The sequence below is a fragment of the Chlamydotis macqueenii genome, chromosome 5 (assembly GCF_036417535.1).
Source record: "Chlamydotis macqueenii isolate bChlMac1 chromosome 5, bChlMac1.mat, whole genome shotgun sequence".
In the NCBI taxonomy this organism is placed as follows: Eukaryota; Metazoa; Chordata; class Aves; order Otidiformes; family Otididae; genus Chlamydotis; species Chlamydotis macqueenii.
The window spans coordinates 5,465,698-5,491,146 of NC_141560.1; the positions used below are offsets into that span (position 1 = coordinate 5,465,698).

Genomic DNA, 25,449 nt, shown 5'->3' on the forward strand with positions numbered 1-25,449 from the left:
TTGCATTGTATTTTCTTCACCTTACATTGTTCTTTCATGTCAATAGTTAGACGTGATTCACTCACAACTTGAAAACATGAGAAAACTGCTTATTATTACTAGCATGTAGTATGCTGTAATAAAATACTTACCTCTGTTTTAGAACTTTCATTCCTTAATGAAAGTCACTGGTCACAGTTGCTGGCTAACATGAAAAACAGGTCATTTCTCAGAACTTCAAAGTTATCCATAGATGCTTCTGATAGCCTTGAAGATAAAATCTCCTTTTATTATGTTTATGTTTTATCTTTAGGCTGAAATGGCAAGAAATGATTCAGAACAAGTGAAATATGATCAAAAAGTCCCATGGATCAAGAGAGCTCAAAACATCAAGGCTATGAAGACCAATAAAGAAATTAAAGCAAAAACTCAAAAAATCCAAGGATGCTCGACAAAGAAGCCTTTATCTGCCACTAAGTCATTGCAGAACCAAGCAGAAGACAACACAAGCAAACAGAGGTTTAGAACTTACTTTTCTTCTGAAAGTTTGCAGAGAAAAGAAAAAAGGGCAGATGTGAGTTCCCAAGTAGTTGGTTTCTTTTTTGGTGATGACTGCTATGCTTTAGATTGCAGTATTCATGTGAAAAAAATTGTTTGTATGTATGTATCAATTTTTAAATTTAATTTTAAATGAAAGCGATAGCTCTGTCCTGTGGATTTCTGTTGTCAGAATTGTCCTTATTTTCCTGTGCTGTAGAAGCCTAAGCTAAATATTTATAACAATGTAGAATTCATTGTTGTTTTATGAATTTGTCTTACCCAGTATATACTATTTTATTCAGCTGTTAGTTATCTTTTTGTACGTATTCTGTCAAAGTTTTCATGTGTGCCTGCTCATACGCTGTTTGTTGCAGAACTTCTGACTTTTTTTCAGCTGGACTTTTCTAATGCTACTGATGTGTGCAAATTTTCATAGATGAAGAATGGTAAGCTACTTCTTTTTTTTTTTTTGCATGTTTGTCAGGGACCTGTGAATGGAAGTGCAATGGTACAAAACGAGGACTATCTGTGCCGAGTTTATGGGAAACCCATTTACCAGGGCCATCGTAGCACGCTTAAAAAAGCTCCATATCTGAGATTCAACTCTCCTTCTCCCAAATCTAAACTTCAAAGACCCAAGGTGATAGAGTATGTTAGAGGTAAGTAATTCTTTGATGTGCACAAGGTGTTCCTTCCCAGTTTTTTTCTATTAGAAATTCCTTGTAGAAATGAAATTATTTAATTGTAGATCACCTGCTTTACAATTTAAAGCGTAAGGAACTGCAGTAGGGTTAAAAGATGCTGTTTTCAAAACTAAAAAATATCAGTAGTTTTTCAGATTTGATTTGTGTGTATCTCACTCATTTTAGATTGTCAAATTTATACTTATTTCTAAATTTAATAAACATATTAGTATATATTTGTTGTTGCCCAACTCTTAAAGAGCTGAATTGCTGAAAGTAACAACATAAGCACTTGAAAGCTTAGTGTGTTGAAAAAGTAACTCAGATTTTGGTAAAGGTTGCTGAGATGTATTCTCTGTGTCAGGTTTATCCATTCAGGTCATTTAAATGATTGATTCATTCAAAGTTAAGAAATCTACTGAGATTTGAAAAATTAAGGAATTGGGATATTTTTTTTTCAGATCTAATACATGAATTGAAATATGAAAATTTAAATTGATGAGTGTGAAGATGATAAATATTAACTTGAAAATATTGTAAGACATTAATCGGAAGCATTGATTCCGTTCACTAAATGCAAGTCATTTTGCTTCTTTTGCTAGTCAGATCAGAGTTAAATGTGGAGTGTAACTGTAACATGTTAGCACAAAAAAAAAAGTTATTTAATTGATTGATAAAGGTTATTAGCTGATTAATAATGAATTCCATTCATTAGTTTTGTAGGCAAAGTGTTAAGACCAGAAGATTCTATTTTTTAAACCTCTTAAAAATGTGTCAAAATAATAATTAAAAAGTGAAACTGTATGATATCTGACATAAGGTAGAGTTTATCTGCACTTACCTGAGTTAGCAGAAAGTAATATTTGCTCCAGTGAAATTCATCCGTTCGTTGAAAATCATAATGAATATGACCTTCTTTAAGGAAATAATTACAAGATACAAAGACAAATCTGGATGAAAATGGATTGTTTTCCCTGTTCTGAAGTAAATTAAATTTGTAACTCACTCTAGTTTTAAATCACCCTGTCAGTAGTGGTAATTCTTTCAAAGTACTGTCTCAAAGTGAAGTAAAGAAAAAGGAAGAAAAAAAGAAAAGTACGAACTGGCATGTTTATGTGAAATAAGCACTGCTATGATGTTTGTGAAAGCTATGGAAAGCTGGGTTTAGTCAGGATTAAACATACACTGATACCCATCTTTCTGGAACTTGTGTGGGAAAACAAGTGCTGTTCAAAGGCGTAGTCTTTGTATTATTTCTGTTTTAAAAAATGAGTGTTTTTAAGAATAGACCAGTTCAGTGTTTGCCTAGGTGTTTATGCTGGAGGTGTGGAAAGTGTAGGATTGTGTTTGAGGTGGGTTTCCAGAAGAACGTAATGTCCTATTTTTCTTTAATTTGATGGCCTTGTGCTCTAAATTTTCTTAGCGTTACATTCTTGGAATTTTCTTGGTAATTTTTGTTGTCTTTCACAGCTCATTAACGGTTAGAAACAGTGTGTTTTAGATTTGTCTGTTTTAATTTGGTCTTTTTTCTTTCCTAGTTATCTTTTCAAAACTTACTGATTCTTAATACAGAAACTAAGATTAATCTCTAATTGACCTGCCAAAAAACCTAATGTGTAGGATTATGGGGAGATTTAGATGTCATTACTACTGTTACTTTTAATAATTAGAATTGCTTGTCATGAAGGATGAAGTTTAGTCAAAGAAATTTCCAAAGCAGTTGCACTTTGCTGTTTTCATTATGACTGAAGCTAAGGGGGAACTGCTAATCCCTCCCCATATCTGTGCAGAAAAGGATTTAGTCAAGACACCGGTTGCTTTTATTAGAAATTGTTTTACACATTGTAAGGAAATGAAGAACACTGCAAGAAACCAACAAAATGAAATGAGGATTGGAAAATTCAAGAGGAGAAAGCTACAGTGGAGTGCAGATTAAAAAAAAAACCATCAAGGGTTTCTTTTTCTTCTCACAGTAGGAGAGAGTGAGCAAATTATGTGACAAAAGATAATGATGGAGAGGAAGAGTGTGTTAAGTGTAAGAGGTAGTTAAAGTGATAGTGGGCGCAATCGAGTTAATAGGATGAGGATCAGTGGAAAACTATTAGTCGGCTTACCTCTGTGCTTCTTGTACTTAAGCTGCTGTTACCCATGCAGGGAAAATGTATTTGATGCAATCTTAACTGTCGTGTTTAAAAAATGATGTCTGACTTTTTATTATAACTGTCAAAATATTATATTCTGTGTGAGATATGAGAGATAAACATGAGAAGGCAGTCACTTGATGAGACCATGTTTTTAGTCCGTTAAAATGTATGGTATAAAACATATATATATATATGTCTTTGAAGACAAGCACCGCTGTGGATTTATTTTTTTTTTTAATTATGATGTACATCCACAGTGGCAAGTTCTCAAAATAGTACAAGAATCTGCTGTTAGGTTTAGTGTGGTCTTTATGCTGTTTCCTGGCACTTTTCTTACCTCTGCTCTGGAGCCCACTTGCGCTCCATGAAGAAAAAGTGTCAGTGGTAGAAAGTGTTTGCAATTCTCATAACCCTTCTGGAAAATGTGGGTTATAGTCCTGGCAAAAATCTAGAATTGTTTTCAAAACTTAATTTATTTTTAAAAGGTGAGAACTTGGTATATGAAAACTACTAGTCTTGTTGCTTATGCATTTTATTTGACCTCTCTTGAAACACTTATTTTTTTTTTTTTGTGAAAAATGCCAGTATACTGGTTTGAAGGACCAGCATGACACATCACTCTTTTAGACTACTGGCTATGCTGCACACCTGTAATTTAGTTTATTCTGAATAAGCTTTTTGAATAAAATTTGTGCCAGTAAGCACTTAGGTAGCAATAACAAGATACAGTGACCCCTAAGATTTGGATTGAGAACAGACGCTTCTTTAAAAATATTTAATCTGAAGTTCTGCTTTTGCTGAGTCCTACACGACATTTTTCTTCTATATTTATTGGGCTCTTGTCCTTTGTAAAAGGTCACAACCTTTTCAGGGAGGCCAATTTCATCATTCCAGAAACAATAAGGGCCAGAAAAAGTGTCCCCCAGCTCAGTCTAATTATAGCAAGTAGGTCATTTGATCATTTGATACTACTAGTTTTCTACTGCTAACGTGTTTAATTCAGTAGTGTGAGTGAAATGTAAAGATACAGGTTGCATGCAGTGGTGATAAGCTGCTCCTATGTTTTAGCTTATTTTCTGTTGGAGGCAAATAGAATGAAGGAGAAAAGTGTGTCCTGGGTCCATGCTGCATTCAGTCTTCCAGAGCTCCTGCATGTGATGAATGCAGTTTAAAAGCTATTTGCTTGAAAACAGAATGAACTCTGGATAGCCTTTACCCAAAGTGATTCCCTTCCAAGTTATTAAGTCATACTACAGCAGCAGAGCAACATATGTGTTTGTAGGAGTCAAGCTGCCATAAAATTGGTTTCTCTATTTCACATCAGAAAGTTTTGTCCCTATCTTGGCAGTAAGTAAAATAAGACACCTCCTTGTATTCTTATCTAAGAGAAGAAAGGAAGAATATGGAATTTTTTGCACATCACTTAAAAGAACAGCACTCCAATTAATATGTGTCCTATTTCCAAGTTTTCTGATTTTAATGGCTTTAGACTGACGTCAGCCTGTGTTTGGTACTGGTATTACTTCTCTTTGACTCTTCGTGTAAGACAGTTGGTCAAGCTGCTTTATTTTTATACTTTCCTTCATCTTGCCAATGAAATGGAAAAGCAATACTTCTGTGTTTCACATGGGTCTCATGAAGACAAAAGAGTTAAATGTTTTTAAGGGCTGCTCTTCTGAAAGATACTGTTTTGGCAGGAAAGTTTAAATAATAAAATTAGAAACATCTGTACTGCTATAGTAGGAGTGTAAATAAAATCAAACAAAGTTGAATGAGCACTTTAAAGCACCATGTTCTTAAAAAAAGAAAGAAAGAAATCTTGCTCACATTAAGCATGGTTAGTTCTTTCCTTCATGGATCTGCACCCACAGATTCCCTTCCTGGCCTTGATGTACCGGGTGATAAAGGCTTAAAATTATTGGAAATTTTTGGCCTTGAGTTTGATTGGCTGGAAAATCCAGACTTATTAAATGGCTCTATTTTGTTAGTGCAGTCCACTGAGCTTGTTTTAGATTAGTGTTAGAATAAGGATGTTTATTTAAGACTGAAATGGCCATCTGGAGAGTCTCTTTTCAGTCATTTTATAACTCTCTCAACCATTTTCTTTGCAAATAAACTGTAGTGACTAATGCTTGGTTTCTTAGGGGAAGTTAGGAAAAAAAATCCAACTAGCACTTTTATGAGTAAGAGAGCATTTCTAAAAAAAGTTGGAGTTGTTTTCTTGCATAATTTGAACTGATAAATATATGTAAACCACCAATATTTTAAAGCTAAGTTTAATTAAATGGCTAGTTTCTGCCCAGTGCAAATAAACTTTTCAGGGGGAAATGAAAAGTTGAAAGCAATTAAAATGAGGTGCTGTGTGTATACAGTACTTAATCATTCTCACAGTGAGAACCTTGTTTTTACAAGCTGGCAGTATTACAGATATGTTGCCAATTTCTGCTTTTACTCAAAAGTTCAAGGCCAGGGGAGACTGTTAGATCGTGTGGTATGACCTCTTCTAAATCACAAGCCACTGAACTGTATCTGTTTATGTTATGGAGTCCAGCAATTTGTCTTTGACTAAAGAACAGTTTTTCTGGCTAATCTATGCTTTGCAGAAAAGCACGTGCTCATCATTTAAAGACGTCAGAAATTCTGCCTTTAATTACTTCTTCCCATGGCTGGATACTTTATGGTTCAGAAGTAAATGGGATGCTTCAAATTCAGTATCTGATTTATAGTAAGCATTTGGCTTCAGTTTACTGCTACTTCAGTTTCCAGGTGACTTTCCTAACAAAATTAAAATGGCCTTTTAATGTCCAATCTATTTTAATATTTACAGAGATACAGAATTAGAACGGAATGCAGTATTGTCATATATGGAAGTCTTCTGCTCCACCTCACTGCTCTCCTGTTGAGACATCTGAGGATTACGTTTGTCCCTTTGACCACAGCATTGTACTGTGATTTCTCATTGCATTGCTTATCCAACATGACTTTAAAGACTTTTTCAGAGACATTTCTTCTGACATTTCTTTTCTTCGGTATTTTTCTTACCAAAGAGTTATGACTTGCCGTTCTTGTTTCTAGGCTTTTAACTCATGATTTACGTGTACAAGAATACCGCTTCTTGAGTGAATTGCTTTGTTTGCTTGTCTGCATTTGTTAAAAGTCCCATTATTAATCTTTGTTATCCCCAAATTTTATAATCATTGACTTTTATTCTTCAGTCAGTTAGGAAGCTATTAAATGTGAACAAAGCTAAAAAGTGCTTGTTGCCATGTGTTAACTGGCCATTAAAATGGGAAGGGTGATGATTAGAAACAACAGAGGAGTGAGCTGACATTTTTTGGCTGTAATGAAGATAAGGAGTTGGTTACCAATGTGATTCTTACAGAATTATAGAATCGCAGAATGGTTTGGGTTGGAAGGGGACCTTTAAACCCCATCCAGTCCAACCCCCCTGCAAGGAGCAGGGACATCTCCAACCAGATCAGGTTGCCCAGAGCCCCAGCCAACCTGGTCTTCCCAGGTTCATTTTCCTAACACCTACAAAACATCAGTAGAAGCACTTCTGTTTGATAAATGATTGATAACTCCTTTTTGGGGATGTTTCAGGCAGTTTTTATCCAGTTAGATTAAAGTTAATAATATCCTTAATATCCGTTGTTTGCAAAGAATATAGATTGAATAAGACCTTGCATGACTGCATAGTGAGAAATGTAACATTGCAATAAAAGTTCTCCTCTCCTATATGCTTAGGCAATGTTCTATACAAATTACGTTTGAGTGACTATTTAACAATACATTTTCAAAACTGGACGAAAGAATCAGTGCTTCCTCAATGTTGCAAGCCAACACTTACGGGTATTAGCTATGACTTTATTTTCCAGTAGCAGTGAGTTCTTAAACAAGAAATTTGTAGATTATATCTGTTCCTTTGAGTACCTGTCAGTCTTATGGCTGGAGACAAACTGTGTGTAAAATTGAGGCATTTAATCAGATGAACAGCAGATGAAAGTTTGACTATATTGTATAACCTGTCTATTTTTTATGCTTGCATGCTCTTCTAATGCTGTATTTCAAACCTAAATCATGGGTTTCTTCTTAGCTACTAAAGCACACGTTTTGTTCCAGCCTACTACCATCCTTGGGTCCTTTTCTTCACAGTTCGGTGCCTGTATTTGCTAGATTTAAATGCTCAAAAATTGTAATTTTAACTCCTTCATTGCTGTCAATATTGAGATGCTTAACTTAGCACTTTCTGCCTTTCCTGTCTTCCTCCCTCCTTCCCTCCATCCCACAGCAAAAAAAAATTTAATTGTTTCAGTAGAAGGGCTTAAATTAGTAGAGTGTGTGATGTTACTGGGTTTGTACGTGTGTTGATGACAAGGAGTTTATCTGTTCTTGTTTCAGGTACAAAGGTCAGGTCAGCAAGGACGCAGACTTATTCTCACATACAGAAGGTGGTACCCAGCCCTAAGAAACAGCATCCTTTATATGCGCTTGCCCAGGAAAATCAGTATCTCTTTAGTCCAAGTCGAGATGTGCCAGCTGTCTGCGGTCCACTTGAAGGTCACCTAATTCCTATGGCTATCCCACTAGGTAGGAGCCATTAACCTGTAGATGGATGTGTGAAGGTTCATTACTGCTACTTCATGGAAATACAACTTAACATCTTCTTAAGTCCGTGATTTGCCCTGGCCCATGAGATTTTCAGCTGCCCTTCTCATGGGAAATCTACATGGGAGGGCAGTTTAAAATGTTCTGGTTCTTCTCATTCTTCATCCTGGATATCTGGTGACACCCTGACAGAACAATTATTTGCTTAGCTGTACGTACCTTCTTTCATACACTTTACATTTCTAGGGTTTCTGTTCTGGCATTAAGTTTGGTATCCATGTAAGCAGGAGCGGAATCATTGGCCCTTGGAGTCAACATTTATGATGACTTCAGCCCAAAGATTTCAGTTGGATTGTGCAAAACACACTGAATTCATTGTCATGTCTTCTGTGTTTTTTGGACCTTCAATAGAACCTTTATATAGGCCTTGTTTTGGGAAGGGTTAGTATTATACTGGCATTTAAAGAGGATAATTATTTTTTTAAAAAGTGTCTCAATTTGTGAGATGCTCTACTAAGTGTAATGATATTTTTAATACGATTAAGAAAATGTGAGATGGGGAAAGCATAGTATGTAATTTTTGAGCAGCAAACACAATGTAGTTATTCTCGTTTTCAGCAGTAGGTGTCACCGTAGTCAAGAAAAGTGAATAATTTTTTTAAATGGCAATGTTGAGTTTACAGTTTCTGCTGGGAAAGCCTTAAAATTACCTGGTGAAGCATTATACTCTGCTAATGGGAGACTTTTTAATTGGTCTGTAATTGCACACGAGATCTCAGTCTGTTCCATGTGAAACAGATGCCCAGAATTTAATTTAATTAATTTATTCATTTACTGACTTTGGAGATGTATATATATCTTTAATTATTTTCAAATTGTCTTTAGGTCAAACGCAAATTAGCGACATCTCACTGCAGCCTGCAGGAGTCATTATAGGTAAACCGCACCCTGTTACGGTTACAACCTCTCTTCCTCAAGTGCCACCAAAACCACTGGTTGAGGTAAAAAAACCAAACATAGCTGTAATAGAGATGAGATCAGAGAGAAAGGATCCGCCTCAACTGTCTGTGCAGGTACGTGTCAAGAGTGATGATTATTTGTTTGTTTAATTTAATAAATGCTAACTAAAGGTGGTCTCGTTCGTCACTAACTTATTAAAGGCAGTAACATCCATCAGTAGATGGTTTTCAGTAAGCATTAGAAACCTATAGAATGGAGGGACCAAAAAGTGTCATGCTATGCTAATATTTGTATTAGTATTTTAACAATTATCTTTATTATTTAAGCAAACCTGAAAACTATTTCTTCCATAAGTCAACTATGCAGGGTGCTTGTAAAATAGTTGTGTGTCACATTTTCTTTTTTATAAATGAGATTTTTGAGCCAGAACAAACTTCAAATAAGAAAAGTATTAAAATAAATGTCAGTTTTCTTGGATGAATGCTTTAGCCTTTAAGAATTCCGTTTCAAGCATGATAGTCAACCCAAGAATTTCACTCCTGATTAATCAACCGTTGCAGTCCTTGCCTAGTGGGTTGGTTCTCTTTTTATTTTATTTTTTTTTCGTGAGTCTGTTGTCAAGGAGGTTAATGTTTCTTAGATGTCATTATTTTAGATTCAAATTGTTGAGAATATACACACTCCTACACACACCTTTCAGATACAAATGATTCGTGGAACTCAAAGTTAAATAGAGGTAGAGTATGTGTCTTGTTGCCTTGCTGTATCACTTTTTTCCACCCACATGCATTTTGCTTTTATTGCACCCAGTTCTTAAATGCTTAAGGTGTTTTTTTAATTATTTTTCCCCCCAAAGAAATAAACAAGCATTTAAATCTTTGTTCTTAAAAAAAAAAAAGAAAACAAACATATTTTGATGCTGTAGTGGACATGCCTTTATTACAAACTGTATTGTAATACAATTATTCCTTTATTTTACCCTACAAGATGTATGGTAACATGAAACCAAAACCCAGCCTGCACAGTGGCTCGTGGGCCAGCACAGTGTAAAGGCATTGCAAGTCAAACACACATCTGCTATGTAGATAGTTATGAGTTTATTCACCTTTTGCCACATGCAAGGCAATGTATCAGGGAGTTAGAGAACAGGAGAAATCAGGTACTGCAAGGAAAGAGGTGAATATTTCTGGGATTAGTTTTTGCACGCTACATTATTTTGTTTTTTTCAAACAAGTTATCAGATACAGGTATGAGAAAAGGAGGTCACTGAAGTTTAGTGGTTCAGTAGCAAGTAGAAGAGAGAATCTAAAAAGTTCAACGATAGTAGCTGAGCTAATATACAGATTTTCAGATTGGTGCTTTTTTTCTGTCCTAGGTGTTACCAAATGTAGATATTGACAGTGTTTCAAGTGACGGTGTGAGCGTAAACCACGTCTTTCCAGGCTCCGAACCCATACCTCCGCCTGTTGATGCTATAATACAGGTATTGATCGGCGTAAATGTCTGAATTCAAATTTGTTTAAAAAGAAAAGATGTTAAATTACTGCAAAGTTATCTCATTAGCTTGTTTTATTTAGAGAAATTAATCAGTTCCAGGAAAAATGGAGTAATTCTTCTGAAGAATTTATAATGTGAAGTATTTGTTTAAGAAAATGAAAAATTGCAGCAAGACACTATTCATCCAAGATCAAATAATCACCATAGCAAAAACCTAGGAAAAACAACAGTGTTTCTCTCTCCTGTTAAGAGTTATAATCCCTTATTGGCCCATGTCTTATTTATATGGGCTTCAGTGTTCTGGCAGGAAGACTGGGGATGTTCTTCATTCCTCCGTCTGCTCCTCGGCTGTACTTGAGCGGTTAGTGGCATGCGTGCGTCGCCTGTTCACTGGTGTGTGTGGAGCTGACCAGTCTACTCCTGTTCTCTTTCCACACAACTTTTCAGAAGTGTTTTTAATCTAATCTAAGGAGTAATGACGGCTTTTGTCAAACTACATGGTTAACATGACTACACGTCAACTACATGGTTAACTGCTGCATACTGAATGATAAGGTTGTAAACTAGGGCACATGCTTACAGGATGGCAAATTGTTTCTTCCAGTCTTGGAAGCGTTGCGCAGACTGGACAGTGTGAGGGTGGGGTGATGCAGTGATTATTTTAGTGTAGTTATTGCACCTTCTGTTTACCCTGTGTGTGTTAGTTACTGTTCTGACTTAAGGAGTTAGGTCCTCCAGAGTTCTGTGGTCAAGGTATTCACTGAATAAGACAGAGACCGCGGACTAAAATAGTGATTATTATTTTAAAATTATATTATTAAATAACGCTTTAGAAATCTGTTTTTTTTTTTTTTTAATAAGTTACAAGTATTGCCCTAGAACTTTTGATGTTGAGGTATTCCTTTAGTTGTCAGAATACAAGAAAAAGTTCTAATAATCTCTCCTTATGTTATACAAATAACTTTTTCCTAAATTTTAAGGTGGGTAAAGCATTTTTTTCTGGATTTAGGCTATTGACAGGGAGTGATGATTTAGTTACATTCTTATCCTGAAGTTTTTCTACTAATGCATTTTTTCTCCCCCGATATGAAATACCTAACAATTTCAATCTGTCTTTATAAGACTCCAGAAGATGTACATAGTGAGGAGGAAGACGCAAATTTTCCGGGAACTAATTTCATTGGTGTTACTGATGTTGTGCAGGTAATTATATTGCAAAGGTGTCCTTTCCTTTTAAAGGTTTTTATATTTCTTTTGTATTGTTCTGTTCTAACTGGAAACACAACATAGAAAACTTGTTTGCTTTACTAGCAACTTTAAAGATACAGGTTGTGAGCAATACTGAACTGTTTACAATGCTGTAAACAATATCAGAAATTACTGTGTGTTAGTAAGTAAAGGACCTTTGAAGAATTACAATTAGAAATTAAAATTAGCTTTTATTCGGATGTGTTAGAATCCACTAGAAATAAGAAGAGTCCTCTAAAATAAGCAGTGATTCTAGCACTTAGATTTCACAATTTCAAGCTCTAAATGTCATGCACATGTAAGATGCTCTTACAGATTTTAAGTAAGGTGACCTATCTTTTAAAGTGTGAAAGTATTTTTTGAGGGTTCCCTTTTAGAAAATTTCAATATGGAGCAATTTGCGTATGCTTTTGAGGTCCTAAAATACTTCAGCGTAATATCTCATTTCAGTTAATCATTATGCAACTTTAAATAAAAAATAACAAACAGTGTATGTGAGTATATGCGTATAACGTGTACAACTCGTCTCATGGATCCCATTAAGAGTTTACCAAATTTTTATTTTGCTGGATGCCTTGTTTAGTGTGTCTGTGCATGTTTAAGAACATCGTTTCTGGATTATGATAACATGGGTTTATTTGGGATAGTCTTTTACAGTTTAATTTGTTTAGGTAGCAGGTCCTTTTTTCAGTTAGCTGTTTTCAGTCACAGTAGGGGCTGACAAGTGCTCAGGTTTGGTGATCCAGGCTGTATTTCACTTCTCCGGATTAAAAGCAGAAGCAGAAACTCAATGGTAGCTGGGAAAAGAATTCAAAAAATTCAAAACTTTTGAAGGAAGCAAGGTGCTGCCACCCAGCTGTTGAGTAGCTGGCCTCTGTGGAAGGTGGCAGCTTCCATCTCTTGCTGCATTTAGAACTCAGAAAATACCAGGAGCTAGAAATTACTGTTGCTGACTAGTATTTCTCTTGAAGTTCTTTTTCCTCAAGCTTCTTTCTACTTAGCTAGACTTGCTGTGTGCATATCAAAATGTGCCTGAAAATATATTCTTTTTACCTGTTCTGTGGGCTCCTGATCCCAGGATTAGAGTGAACATCATATTAACTGTGTAGCCTACAGAGTCAGTATGGTAGATTTATTTTTAAAATGAATTAATCATTTAACATTATCAGTTAGTTAAAACAGTCTTAAAGGGGTGATTTAGCTATCAAAAGTGGAGAAATGCTTTATTCATTTTTGGTTTCAAAATTACCTTATGTTATTGGAAGGGAGGAGTTAAATCTATTTGGACAACTTTCTTCTATTTGCACAAAAATAGATTTATTTTATGAAACTAAATAGGGAACCTATTTAAGAAATCAGTTTATGGGCTAACAAAAGAAGTGCTGCAGTGTTAAATTATTTATATGTGAATAATAGTTATTCATCTTTTCTTTTCTCATTTTTCTCCTGGATTGCTTTTATCTTTTATTTTTGGCAATGGCATGTATTTTAACCACAATACCAAAAAATGTTCCAAGTGAAACATATGTTTGGCCTATGACCACACAGACAATGTTCTTAAAAATGTGCAAGGCAAACACAATGTGGAAGCATAAAATCAACCTCTGGAGTGGAAGGGGTATTTAAGACATCAAAAGAAAGCAAAGTTATTGTTACAAAAGAGACTTCAGATTCATGAAAAATATGCATAAAATGCTAGACAGGAAAATAGCTTTTTGTTATCTTCCCCCGCACTCCTTTTATTATAAAACCTTTATTCTATTATAACTGAAGAGAATAAGTATCTATGTAAAATATTTTTTTTTTTACCTTTTCTTTTTTTTCTGTTGTTTTTTCTTCCCTGGTGGATATTGCAAAAAGGCCTCAGGACCCTGTTCCATGCATTTCCTTTTCCTAGGAACTGTATTATTACCTTTTCTGTGAGAAGATGACTTATTAAAGAGATGCTCAGGAGATGAAATGCTGTTTGTTAGCATTGGTAGCCCAACAGAGGCAAGGCTGCTGCAGCTGCCTGCTCCCAGGTCCAGCCAGTAGTGAGGCTGAGCGTGTATTGCCAGTAGGCACTCACGCAAACACATGTATGCAATAAACATATACATACATGTGTGTGAGTGGCTGCACAGATCAGCACTCAAACAGCACCAACGTGCTGATCCTGTTCCCCTCTCTGGCAGGTTAAGATGGAGGTCTGCGATACACATGTGCTTGTGTGTGTATACATGTATGTACACAGGCATACACACACGCAGTTTGGATCCCTTTGGTATAGAATCACAGAATGGTTTGAGTTGGAAGGGACCTTTCAAGGCCATCCAGTCCAACCCCCCTGCAAGGAGCAGGGACATCTCCAACCAGATCAGGTTGCTCAGAGCCCCGTCCAACCTGGCCTTGAATGTTTCCAGGGATGGGGCATCCACCACCTCTCTGGGCAACCTGGGACAGTGTTCCACCACCCTCACTGTAAAAAATTTTTTCCTGATATCCAGTCTGAATCTACCTCCCTCTATTTTAAAACCATTACCCCTCGTGCTATCACAATAGGCCCTGCTGAAGAGTTTCTCCCCATCTTTCCTGTAGGCTCCCTTTAGGTACTGGAAGGCCACTCTAAGGTCTCCCCAGAGCCTCCTCTTCTTCAGGCTGAACAGCCCCAACTCTCTCAGCGTGTCCTCACAGGAGAGGAGCTCCAGCCCTCTCATCATCTTCGTGGCCTCCTCTGGACTTGCTCTAACAGGTCCACGTCCTTCTGATGTTAGACACTCAATCTACCTGCTACCTGGCCTTGGATCCTTGCCCTCTCCAGCTCTGGCACTTGGACGCACAAGTCCCTGAAAGCTCAGGAAAATGGTTGGAAATAGTGTTCAGTGAGGAGACAGGACAGTCTGGCTGATCAGGCTCAGGGCAAGGCCAGGCAGGCGTGCTGACCAGCCACTTGTTTACATGCAGCCAGCTGCTTTTATCCTTTCATTCTTCCATTTTCCCACACCTGTACCTCTCCAAACTACCTTGGTCCTTCCCTTTCCACACCTCTGGTTCCTCCCCATAAACACCGCATAAAAAGTGTTGTACCATCCCAAAATACTCTTCCTTGCATCCCATGCTAAGTCATTGTGTCATCTTCTCATCCAAATGCACCTGCTCAGCCTCAGGAAAGGTGCTATGGAGAGTCTTCCCGTAGGCTTATCTTGCTGGGTTTCACTCCTGGACTCTGGGGCTGAGCCCTCGCCTGTGATAGCCCTGGGAGTAGCTGAGTTGGAGTGCTTGGTTGTCATCTTAGGTTATCTGGGTTCTCCCACCTGTCATCGCTCCTCTGTGCTCCCTTGTGTGAGTGGAGACAAACCTTTAATCACATCACCTAACAGTAATTTGGTTTAAGATTTGTGAACTAACGCAACGTATCCCAATTTGTAGAACACCAGCTCTGCCACAGGAGGAGGAGATGTGCCTTGTCCTCCCATTGCAGCCTTGCTGTCTAATGTTCAAATATCCAGAGCTCCATCTTCCACAATAGTTGGATTAGTTACTCTTATTTCACAGTAAGAAAATCCACATGTGGAATAAAGCAGAAAAAGGCTATTGCAACTTTAATTTACACACTTCTTTAGTTCTGAGCAATGGTTACACCTACAACAAAGTAGGTTCAGACTTTCTGCGCAGGAAAGTTTTTGTAAGGCCGGCCCTTGCATGGACCCTGCCTTATTCCAGAGTGAGAAACTTGCTGACTTGAGCCCAGAACAGACTCTCAGATTTGCTGAGTCCACTCTCCAGCTCTTATGAGCACCCACATCCTGCGGTGCCTTTAACAAACTTATCAGGATTTAAGACTAGAGATGCTTTTTGCTCTCTCTGAACATGCCCTAATTGCACGGGGGGGACTTGTTTCTCAGAATTTTTGCTTGCATTTTGAATGCTGCCACAAAATACGTAACCTGCAGAGACCAGAGTAAACGTATTTTCCTCAGCCCCGCTTTCCCGTAGATGCTCTTGGGGGCAGTGATTTTTTTTTTTTTTACATGTATAACTCTGCAGACAAAAATCACAGGTGGCACCTGCAGTGCAGCCTGACCTTGCTTGTGAAAATTGCTTTAGAAATCTGTCAAGAAGAAATCCATGACTAAATTTTGGCTGGCTTTAATAAAAGACTATGCATATACATGTTTGGTGATGGAACAAAATTAATCTATACCACCTAATCATTTCAAACATCTTTTAAAGTATCTGAATGTAATTTGGGAAATAGAATTTCGGCTTGATACTTTATTATAAAGTACAATGATTAATATTCCAATCATATCTGAAAGACTTTCTAATTTATGCCATATTTTGATTGAGAGTCATGATAGATATTTTCAGCAGTCTCCAAGGAGCTAAAATGCAGAATGGAGTGCAGATTATTCAGGATTGGTCTACAAAGTGATATATGTGCAAGTTCAATCTATATAATTAAATACTGAGTATCATATTATTTTTTATTTCAGCAGAGATATATTTATCACTCCAAAATGAAAGGAATTTTCTTTGGATTTGCGCACTATTAAATATAAAATAATTTTTGCACATAATTTAGAAATGCAGGAGAACTGCAGAAGTTTGTCAGAAGTTACTAACTATATGTAAGATTTATTGTATGTACTTAGTTTATTTAATCCAGATGTTTGTATTTTGCATACTTTCAGAAAAGATTGTATTAAATAGGCAACATCAAAGAAAATTTATGGAGTGATGAAGTCAGAAGAAAATGCATAATGAAACGCTAGACAAAGACATCTTTACATTTGCTGTCAGAATGAATTCTGGTTATGAATACATACATCTTAATAGAATGAATGGCTTCTCAGCCTGTAAGGCATCCCGTGCCGGTTTGAGTTTAACTTTACTGTCTTATTTCCATGCCCAGAATGGTTTAGAGATCTTTGTTTGTCACCCGAGTGTACATATTCTGTTTTGCCTGTTTTGTAAGTTACAACTTTTCTTTGAAGAATTCTTACTACTTAAAGATCCAGAAAGATCCCGCTCCACAGTAGCTGTTTGTTACAATACCCATCATGGACCTATCTAACTTTTCAGTTTTAAGGTGTTATTAAGGTAGGAGAGAAATACGAGTGCTAGGTTGAGGAAGAAGACAGGAAAATGTTACTGTATTTTTTTCCACTCTCTGTTCTTTCTACTTTTAGTAATTTGTTCTTTTATTCATAGGAGATATATAGCCTTTTTTTAACCTTATGGATTCAAAGTAAATTTAATTTATATGAGGGAAAGGAAGACTTTTTTTCTCCTTTCACTGTGTTGGAGATTAATCTTAGTAAATGTAGACTTACAGTGAGCTCTTTTATGCAGCATCATATGCTTCTCACTGGTAATTTAGGGCTCAGCTCTTCATCTCTTTCTGGCATGCCAGATTTTCTTGGAGAATCATGTTACTATTAGAGACATTTGTTTTTAATATTATGAGTGAAGGATGCAGCTTCTTATCCATCAGGAGACATTTCTGAAGTGTTACATTGTGATACGGGTTGGTGACTGCTTTTTGGAACTTAATGCTGTTTCTGTGCTCAGGAGGGAAAAGAAGGGTGGCATCTTTGGAAACAGTCAAACGTTATAACGCACACTGAGGAACTTCCATAACTTTTAGAAATAGCACATTAAGCTTACATTCAAAGTGGCTGTGGGGATCTTGTGAATTGATTACCCAGGTATACCTTTTAATTTTCGGCTGCTGAAGTTAGTGAAAGTGTAAACATACATGTAACATACGTGTAAACGGTTAATATCTAGTCTTCAATGTTGCCAAATTTATTAGAGTTTTTACTGACTACATGCTTGTTACCTCTTGCGAATGTATCTTTTCAAACAGGAGACTTTAAAGTAAAAGTTTCATTAAAAACAAACAAACAAACCCAAACCAAACAACCTAACCCAACAAGTAACTGTAGAAAGTTTCCTAACCCTTTTTGTTTAAAGGAGGAGCATTTCTGGAGTGTATATTAAAGAAACCTGACTTATGTCACAAGTAAATTTCTCAAGTATTAGCGTTACCATTGGCTCTCTGCCCTGTGCGGTGCAGGCAGGAAATACGAGCCAAATCATGTTTTACTTAGCAGTTCCTAAAGCTTTATACCTCTACAGATTTATGATTTGCTAAGTTTAGAATTGTACCAATTAACTACAACGTACTAAGAAGGGAGAATGTGGTTTTGTGTGCCGTGACACATCTACAAATGTTTCTAAAAGAAAAAAAATCTGACTGTAACCTCAATAACATTGCCTTCCAGAAATGCGCCGTAACTTAATTTACTACTTATTTATTAGGATCAGGAAGAAGAGAGGAATGAAATTCCAGATTTCTTTGAGCCTGTTCTGGAGCTTAATGGACAGTTTAAAGTTGCCTCGCCAAAATACAGTGGTCCTTTGTTTCCTCCAGTGGCTTCTGCTCCTCAGCAATCTTCTGATGTTTTGGATGAACTGATTCAAAGGAGAGAAACTATAGAAAACAGATTGATAAATTGGTGAGTTGCAGTATAACGAAGTGGCAAGAGAATATATATGAGAGAAAGAATGACTCCATAGGAATAACTTCCCTTTCTTCTCCTGCTTTCCCTTGTGTTCTCCTTTTTCCTTTGAGCTGCCCTGCATTTTGTGTCAAGAATGCTCTTTGTATACTTTTTGGTGTCTTGGTGTTTGCTGATAGTTAAACAGATTTTATTCTGCTAGGGTGGAGCAAGAAGTAATGGCAAAAATTATCAGTGAGATGTACCCAGTTCAGAAAGAAACAGTGCCCAGTGTTAGCACCTCCGAGAGTGAAGACAGTGAGACTGTAGCCTCTGACATTGGTAAGTGGGAGTTACTGTTCTCAGCAGATGGGTTATCTCCATTTTCAGTTAATTTTAACAGGCTGTGTAGGTAGCTGTTACCTGAGCCTAAGAGTGGACAATGCTGAACGAGTGGAACTATAATATGCCAAAGTGCATGCCTTAATTTATGGTCAGACAGAGCAAGCATTGGAAGGCCATTGAAATAAATTATCTAAAAGAAGAAAAAGAATATATAAAATATACCACTGTGCCAATTGACATCTGTTATTGGCCATCTAAATCAGATTTTGACTCCCTATGGTGTTTTGCTAAGCGTGAACATTTGTTTGCCTTTCTTTTATTAATAGATATGTCAAAAATTACCTCCCTTATGAACATGTGAGAATGGGAGACAAGTGCATTTCTGCTATGATGTCACTGCCTTTGCTGCTGCCTTTTTTTGTGATCCTGAATTGCTTCTCTGTTGTTTTTTCTTTATCTGTAAAATAAAAAAATCACTTTTTGCAAAGGAATGTTTAAAAGTCCACGGAAGATAGAATGAGTGGCTGCAATACAGTACATGCATTTTAAGAAGTGAGACCTGGATGTGTGCTTTGTGTTTCTTTGTTTTCAGTTGAAGTTGCAGGTGGTGGAGGATTTCAACTCTTTATCAATGCTGGCGTGCCTGTGGACTCAGGAATGATACGTCATTTTGTAAATGAAGCTCTCAGTGAGACAATTGCGACCATGCTGGGTAACAAGCAGTCTCAGAAAGCAGTTCCTGCTGCAAATGTTCTTCCAAGTGCAACGATGGTGAGAGTCCATTTTATTTAAGCTTTCCTACTGAAGTTCTAGGGGATAATTTCTTCGTGGCATGATGGTTCAACTATGTGCAAGACAAAGATGACAGAAGACGACTGATGAAATGAATGTGCGTGATTTGCATTTTTTGATTATTTCTTATTATACTCAGGCAAGCAACAAGATTAAATCTACTTAAGTTTGAAAAGAAAAAAAATTAATTCATTTGTGCTGCATGCAACATGCTGTATTTATTTATTTACTTCAAGGCTGAGCACAAAACTGATTTTTAAGGGAAAGACTTGGTACTTCATTTCATGTTGTCAAAAGATAGCTCGTGTTACTTTCAACAAAAATAGCTACACTACTTTCTTGTGAAGAAATGAAATATGAAGAAACTAATTTCTTCATAAAAGAAGAAATAGAAACTGAGAGTCATATTATTTTTGGTCTTACGGGCTTGCAGCCATTCTTTAATGTCTGTGGAAATGAGTATTAATTCTTTAAGTTTTGAGTTCAGTAATTTTCAGTAACCGCTTAAACGATTAGTAGAACTTCCTGTAATATAGGATAATTTTCTCTGTTCATTTTGATAATCCAGTGACAGCTGGCTCTTATTTTCATAACCTATGCTACAATCTAGTGTTGTATAATGTCTTTGTGGAAATTGCTGCACTTAGAAATCTGACTATTCAAAGCTTTGTGGAAAGTGAGATCAATTATTCTATTTTGCTACAGTGCATATAGACTGAAATACCACCTAGTGCCTGCTGTAAGTGACCAACAGATATTCCGTAGTCAAAAGTAATCATTTCACTGCTGTAGGCTTAAATACAGCCATCCTGCCTCTAAAGAGCTCTTCCCCAATCCATTACAGGTTGAGGAGGATGTGATGTTAAAAAGGACTCTGCTTTGTAGCTTGTTCTTCTGATGTTTAGAAACCTCTTCTAATACCCATTGGACATTTACTAATCGCCCTCTTAAGCCTTCTTGTTTCTGTACCAGCTTAAACTGAAATGTCCTTAGGCTGAAATGGTTGTTTTCTCCTTGCTATAGATATTCATTTGCGGACTTACAAGGATTAGTTTTGTACTTTTTGGCCTTCAAGATTAAGTAAAGCAATTGTCTGCATGTGTGCCATCTTTTGATTCTTGCTGATGGGCAGCACTTTTATATTTTCCAATTTAGATTGGTCTTGACAGTAATATGCTAGACATTTTAAATAATAATCTAGTATTCAAGATGGGATTTCGTTACTAATTTATGCTATATTAGTGATACTCTCCCACCTTTATTGGAATCTCAGGTAGATAATTATGGGTTTTTTAAAGTCTTTCTACATATATGGCTAACAGTTATCCTTTAGATAACTTGTACATTTTCTTTCTTCTCCTTTTTCCATTTCTGCTCAGCTTATAGTAGAAGTTCTTGAATGCGTAGATTATGCGTTCTTGATCTAGCCCTTCTTACTGTGAAGTTTCCTGTCTAGAACTTCAGCTACCCAGTTACGGAGTTCGTCGGTGTTCATGATGTCATGCAGTTGTGTGTGAGCTGCCAAAAGTGTTAGCATGTTCTACTTCCTGTAAGAGTTTTTAATCACATCATCAGTCTGAGGGTTTATTTTTCAGAAACTAGCCTGGAAGCTTTCCTTTAGCCTGACTGTCTTGTTTACTTTACAAAGTGTCAGAGAACAGGGCTGGCAAAAACCTGGAAAGGTCCATCAGTTTCCTCCATAGCAGGCTAAATGATAGCCATCATACTTGCTTGTCACATGTTCCTCCATCGCTATCATTTTTTGAGGAACATCTGTATTTGCATGGCAAGGTTTTGGCAGCAGTGGGGCTACAGGGGTGCTTCTGTGAGAAGCTTCCCCCATGTCTGACAGAGCGAACACCAGCCAGCTCCAAGATGGACCTGCTGCTGGCCAAGGCCAAACCCATCAGCGACAGTGGTAGCACCTCTGTGATAATGTTTTTAAGAAGGGGAAGATGTTGTTGCACAACAGCAACTGCAGCCGGAGAGAGGAGTGAGAATACGTAAGAGAAACAACTCTGCAGACACCAAAGTCAGTGAAGGAGGAGGAGGAGGAGCTCTAGGCGCCAGAGCAGAGATTCCCCTGCAGCCTGTGGTGCAGCCCATGGTGGAGCAGGCTGTCCCCCTGCAGCCCATGGATGTCCATGGAGGCGCAGAGATCCACCTGCAGCCTGTGGAGGACCCACATCAGACTGGGTGGATGCACCCGAAGGACACTGTGGCCCGTGGGAGGCCCACACTGAAGCAGGCTTCTGGCAGGACCTGTGGCCCCACGTAGAGAGGAGCCCACAGTGGAGCAGGTTTGCTGGCAGGACTTGTGACCCTGTGTGGGAACATGCTGGAGCAGTCTGTTCCTGAAGGACTGCACCCCGTGGAAGGGACCCACACTGGAGCAGTTCGTGAAGAACTGTGAACTGCAGCCTGTGGGAAGGACTCACGCTAGAGAAGTTTGTGGAGAACTGTCTCCCATAGGAGGGACCCTGTGCTAGAGCAGGGGAAGTGTGTGAAGAGTCGTCCCCCAAGGAGGGAGAAGTGTCACAGACAATGTGTGATGAACTGGCTGCAATCCCCGTTCCCTGTCCCCCTGTGCCACTTTCCAGGGAGGAGGTAGACAATTAGGGAGTAAAGTTAAGCCTGAGAAGAAGGGAGAGGTAGGGGAAGGTGTTTTAAGATTTAGTTTTTATTTCTCATTATTCTACTCTGGTTTGATTTGGAATAAATTAAACTAATTTCCCCAAGTTGAGTCTGGTTTTGGCCATGACAGTAGTTGGTGAATGATCTCTCCCTGCCCTTATCTTGACCCATGAGCCTTTCATTATATTTTCTCTTCCCTGTTCAGCTGTGAAGGGGAGTGACAGAGCTGCCCTGGTGGGCACCTGGTGTCCAGTCAGGGTCAACCCACCTCATCACAACTGTGTCTGTGCTTATTTTAGTGCTTCACTGTCTTGGCTATTGCTTTGTTTGTAATCTTCTCTTTAGCTGATTCTCTTACCATAAAATTATCATACTAACACAATTTTATCCATGTCAAAAATATTTTCTTTCTTAACATTTTATCAAATGCTTTATTAAAATTCATGTAACCATATAATTCATATTTAGAGTGGACATTAGTGGACATTTCTTTACCGAGGGGGTGATCAAACACTGGAACAGGCTTCCTAGAGAGGTGATCGATGACCCAAACCTGTCAGTGTTTAAGAGGGATTTGGACAATGCCCTTAACAACGTGCTTTAACTTTTGGTCAGCCCTGAGTTGCTCAGGCAGTTGGACTAGATGATTGTTGTAGGTCCCATCCAATTTAAATAGTCTAGTCTATTCTATACATAATAATTTCCAAATGTAATCATTCTAATCCATAATTTACTCTTTTGTAATTTATTTTTTTCCAGGTATACCATTTAGCCTGGTGCAACTTTATGTTTGGAAGGAGGAGTTAAATCAACAACTGATCCTGTTCTGTGATAACCTGCCTTTCTCTCTCTTCCTCAGCTATCTCTGGGGATACTTGGAAGACAGGAATTTTGCATTGAGATAATAACTGTGGTTACGATTTTTTCTTTCCCTCAGGAGTCTCTTGTGCCTACTCCATTGCCAACACCCCAGGCTACCCCACCACAAACGCCGCCTTCAGAAAAAGAATTGCCTCCAGTCAAAACTCCAGAGTCTTCTCTATCTCCTACAGAAATGAGTGGGGATGTTCGTGAACATGAGAAAATTAAAGAAACAGGTAATGAAAATAATAATTGAAGTTTATAAGTAGCAAATATGCTTTAATCTACTACCTTTAATTTTCTCCTTCAAAGACACGTTATGTCTCAGGATAAATATTCTTGAGGCTATAATTCAAATGGAAACATATGTAGTAGAAAAATTCTGGGCTAATTCGTATAAAGAGCAAACGTCTTTTATTTGGTAACAGTTCTATTTTCAAACTTTGTGCACATTTCTAAGGTCTATGTGATTTCCACCTGCCCCAGCCCCCCACGCTTTTTCACATCAGAAAAGTATCTCTCTTTTGCTCCTTCCTGTGTTTCTAATGTTAATTAAGCCAAATTTACACTCTCCAAGTAAAGCAGCTTAGTTTGTGAAATGTAGAGCAGTCCCCCTTATTAAAGGAAGTAAGCAACTGAGCTTTTATTCTAGCTCCTTCAGATGCCAACATTGTACTTAAAAGAAACTAGTTTCAGTCTAGTCTTGTCTCTGTAACTATCAAAAAGTATCACAAAAACTACAAGTACTTAGTAGAGCTCACTAGCTTTCTGTCTGAGATTTACTTCCTGTTTTCCTTTCTGATCTGAAATTTGACTTCACACGTGCAGGAGTTGAGATTCCAGCTGCCGCTAGTCGTGTTGGCACACCTGTGGTTACCCCTGTCAATACGCCTCCTAGAACAACCACACCAAGCCCTCCTGCCTCAGAATGGATCCCTGAAGCTGCAAAAATAGAAAGTCCAAAGCCTCAAAACCCATGGGATGATGCAGAACTTCCTCTGGAAGAGGAGAAACCCAGTCCTTTAACTGAAGAACCGTTCCATCCCAAGGCTGTGTGAGTTGAACAGGCTGCACGTTTTTCTAATTTCTTAAAAAAAGAATATGTATATTCTTTCTACATATATCCTCAAAAAGTCAGTAGAAATAAATGCTTAATGAATACATCAGGAGATGTTGAGATAAGCCAGGATTCTTTTCTTGAATTGCTTGACTTTTATTTCGAGAAAAACGTGAAATCAGGACCTTTCTGAGGATTTATCAGTCCTTATTCATCATTCTGCTGAACATTGTACTTGGTAAACTTGTGTTGTTACACCTGCCAGTAATAAATGTAATGATAATGAAATATTGTATTATTAGCATTTTATTTTTTCTATGACCTCAGTGGGAGTACACATGGTAATCTTGAGTTATAACCAGAAACTCATTAATGTTTTTTAACCATGTTGATTCTCAGACTATTCTGTAAAATGCTGTGCACTTTCATTTGAAAAAATACTTGCAATTGATTTCTTTTCAGTATTGATTTATGACTTTGGTCTGTATTGTTCCATGCCTTTGGGCATATTCATAGTGCATATTCTTACATTACAGTGAGATGTCAGTGGCTAATGACGAGGAACCAGAGGCCTTGATTTTACCACCTCAGCAGTCGTCGGCGAGGCCCTTCGAATCGCTTCCCTGCAATCCCCAGGTTCCATCACCTGTGCCTACAGTTAGTTCTGGGCAGTCCACGCAGGAAAGCAGCCTTACCCTCACAGAAACAGAAACAGAAACTGCTGACAGACCCATCTCAGAAGGGGAGGTACTCTTCAGCTATGGACAGGTGCTGGCTGAGAGAGGTAACTAACTAGACAAATTTGTTGAAATTAGAATTTGGATTAATTTTTTTTCTTTATAAACTTCTCTTCCAGTCTACTGAAGTTACATTTAATACATTTTCTGATAAAACTGCAAGCATTAACCCAGTCCTTAACTTTCAGTTCATGGTTTTCGACTTAACAGATCTCACTGCTCTTTTTCTTGTCTCTGAAGAAAATGCTTCTGCTTACTAACGAAAAAGATTTAAATCTCCTCTTTTGTCATAAGATCAACTTGGAAAGTAATCGAGACTGTCTTGCACAAGTACCATGTGGTAGTTAGTACTAAGTTTTTATTCAAAGCAAAGTGTAAGAGCGATTTTCTGGGAAGCTGAAAATGTCTTTATAATACACATCCGGCAGCAGGAATTTCCAACTTTACTAAAGCACTGTGTTGCAATTATTAAAGAATGTGGCCTTGGCTTTCTTTCATATAACTTGCATGTTTTTTTAGTATTTGTAACTTAAAATATTTTTCAGCTGTAGCAGAAGGAGGACTGTCTCTTCCAAACCTCACTGAGAGCTTAACCAGTACCTTACAAGATGCCATTGAAATGGTAAGGAAACATTTCAGACAGAAGCGGAGTTAGTGTGGTATTCTACCGTGAGCATCTTGATAAATTGGATGGGCTTTAAGCATTTTCACTTATAAACTTCTTAAATTTACACTTTTAAACTGTACACTTACAAAGTACGTTAGAATTTCAGACCTCCAAAGGAAAAAAAACCCCACACATTATACAAACTAATAGTCTGAGTGAGTCTGCCAAAGGACTACAAAAATTATGAAGGGCTTGGTGCATCTGTCATACTG

The 25,449-nt window shown here is 37.5% G+C and overlaps 1 protein-coding gene and 1 long non-coding RNA gene across 4 annotated transcripts in view; one reads left to right on the top strand and one right to left on the bottom strand.

Moving 5' to 3' along the window:
* The window catches only part of LOC147600436 (uncharacterized), a 759,986-nt gene that overhangs the window by 199,102 nt on the left and 535,435 nt on the right, over window positions 1–25,449 (bottom strand). The window lies entirely within an intron of this gene.
* Window positions 1–25,449, top strand: part of KIAA0586 (KIAA0586 ortholog) — a 76,095-nt gene that overhangs the window by 13,895 nt on the left and 36,751 nt on the right. For all 3 annotated transcript variants that reach the window (XM_086747982.1, XM_086747983.1, XM_086747984.1), the window contains 13 exons: window positions 293–553; window positions 1,004–1,178; window positions 7,748–7,936; window positions 8,840–9,027; window positions 10,290–10,397; window positions 11,534–11,614; window positions 17,966–18,162; window positions 18,368–18,486; window positions 19,082–19,260; window positions 22,853–23,012; window positions 23,605–23,830; window positions 24,370–24,617; window positions 25,116–25,192. In XM_086747982.1, the coding sequence (XP_086604108.1) occupies window positions 293–553; window positions 1,004–1,178; window positions 7,748–7,936; window positions 8,840–9,027; window positions 10,290–10,397; window positions 11,534–11,614; window positions 17,966–18,162; window positions 18,368–18,486; window positions 19,082–19,260; window positions 22,853–23,012; window positions 23,605–23,830; window positions 24,370–24,617; window positions 25,116–25,192 (2,208 nt within the window). The remainder of the gene's footprint in view (window positions 1–292; window positions 554–1,003; window positions 1,179–7,747; window positions 7,937–8,839; window positions 9,028–10,289; window positions 10,398–11,533; window positions 11,615–17,965; window positions 18,163–18,367; window positions 18,487–19,081; window positions 19,261–22,852; window positions 23,013–23,604; window positions 23,831–24,369; window positions 24,618–25,115; window positions 25,193–25,449) is intronic.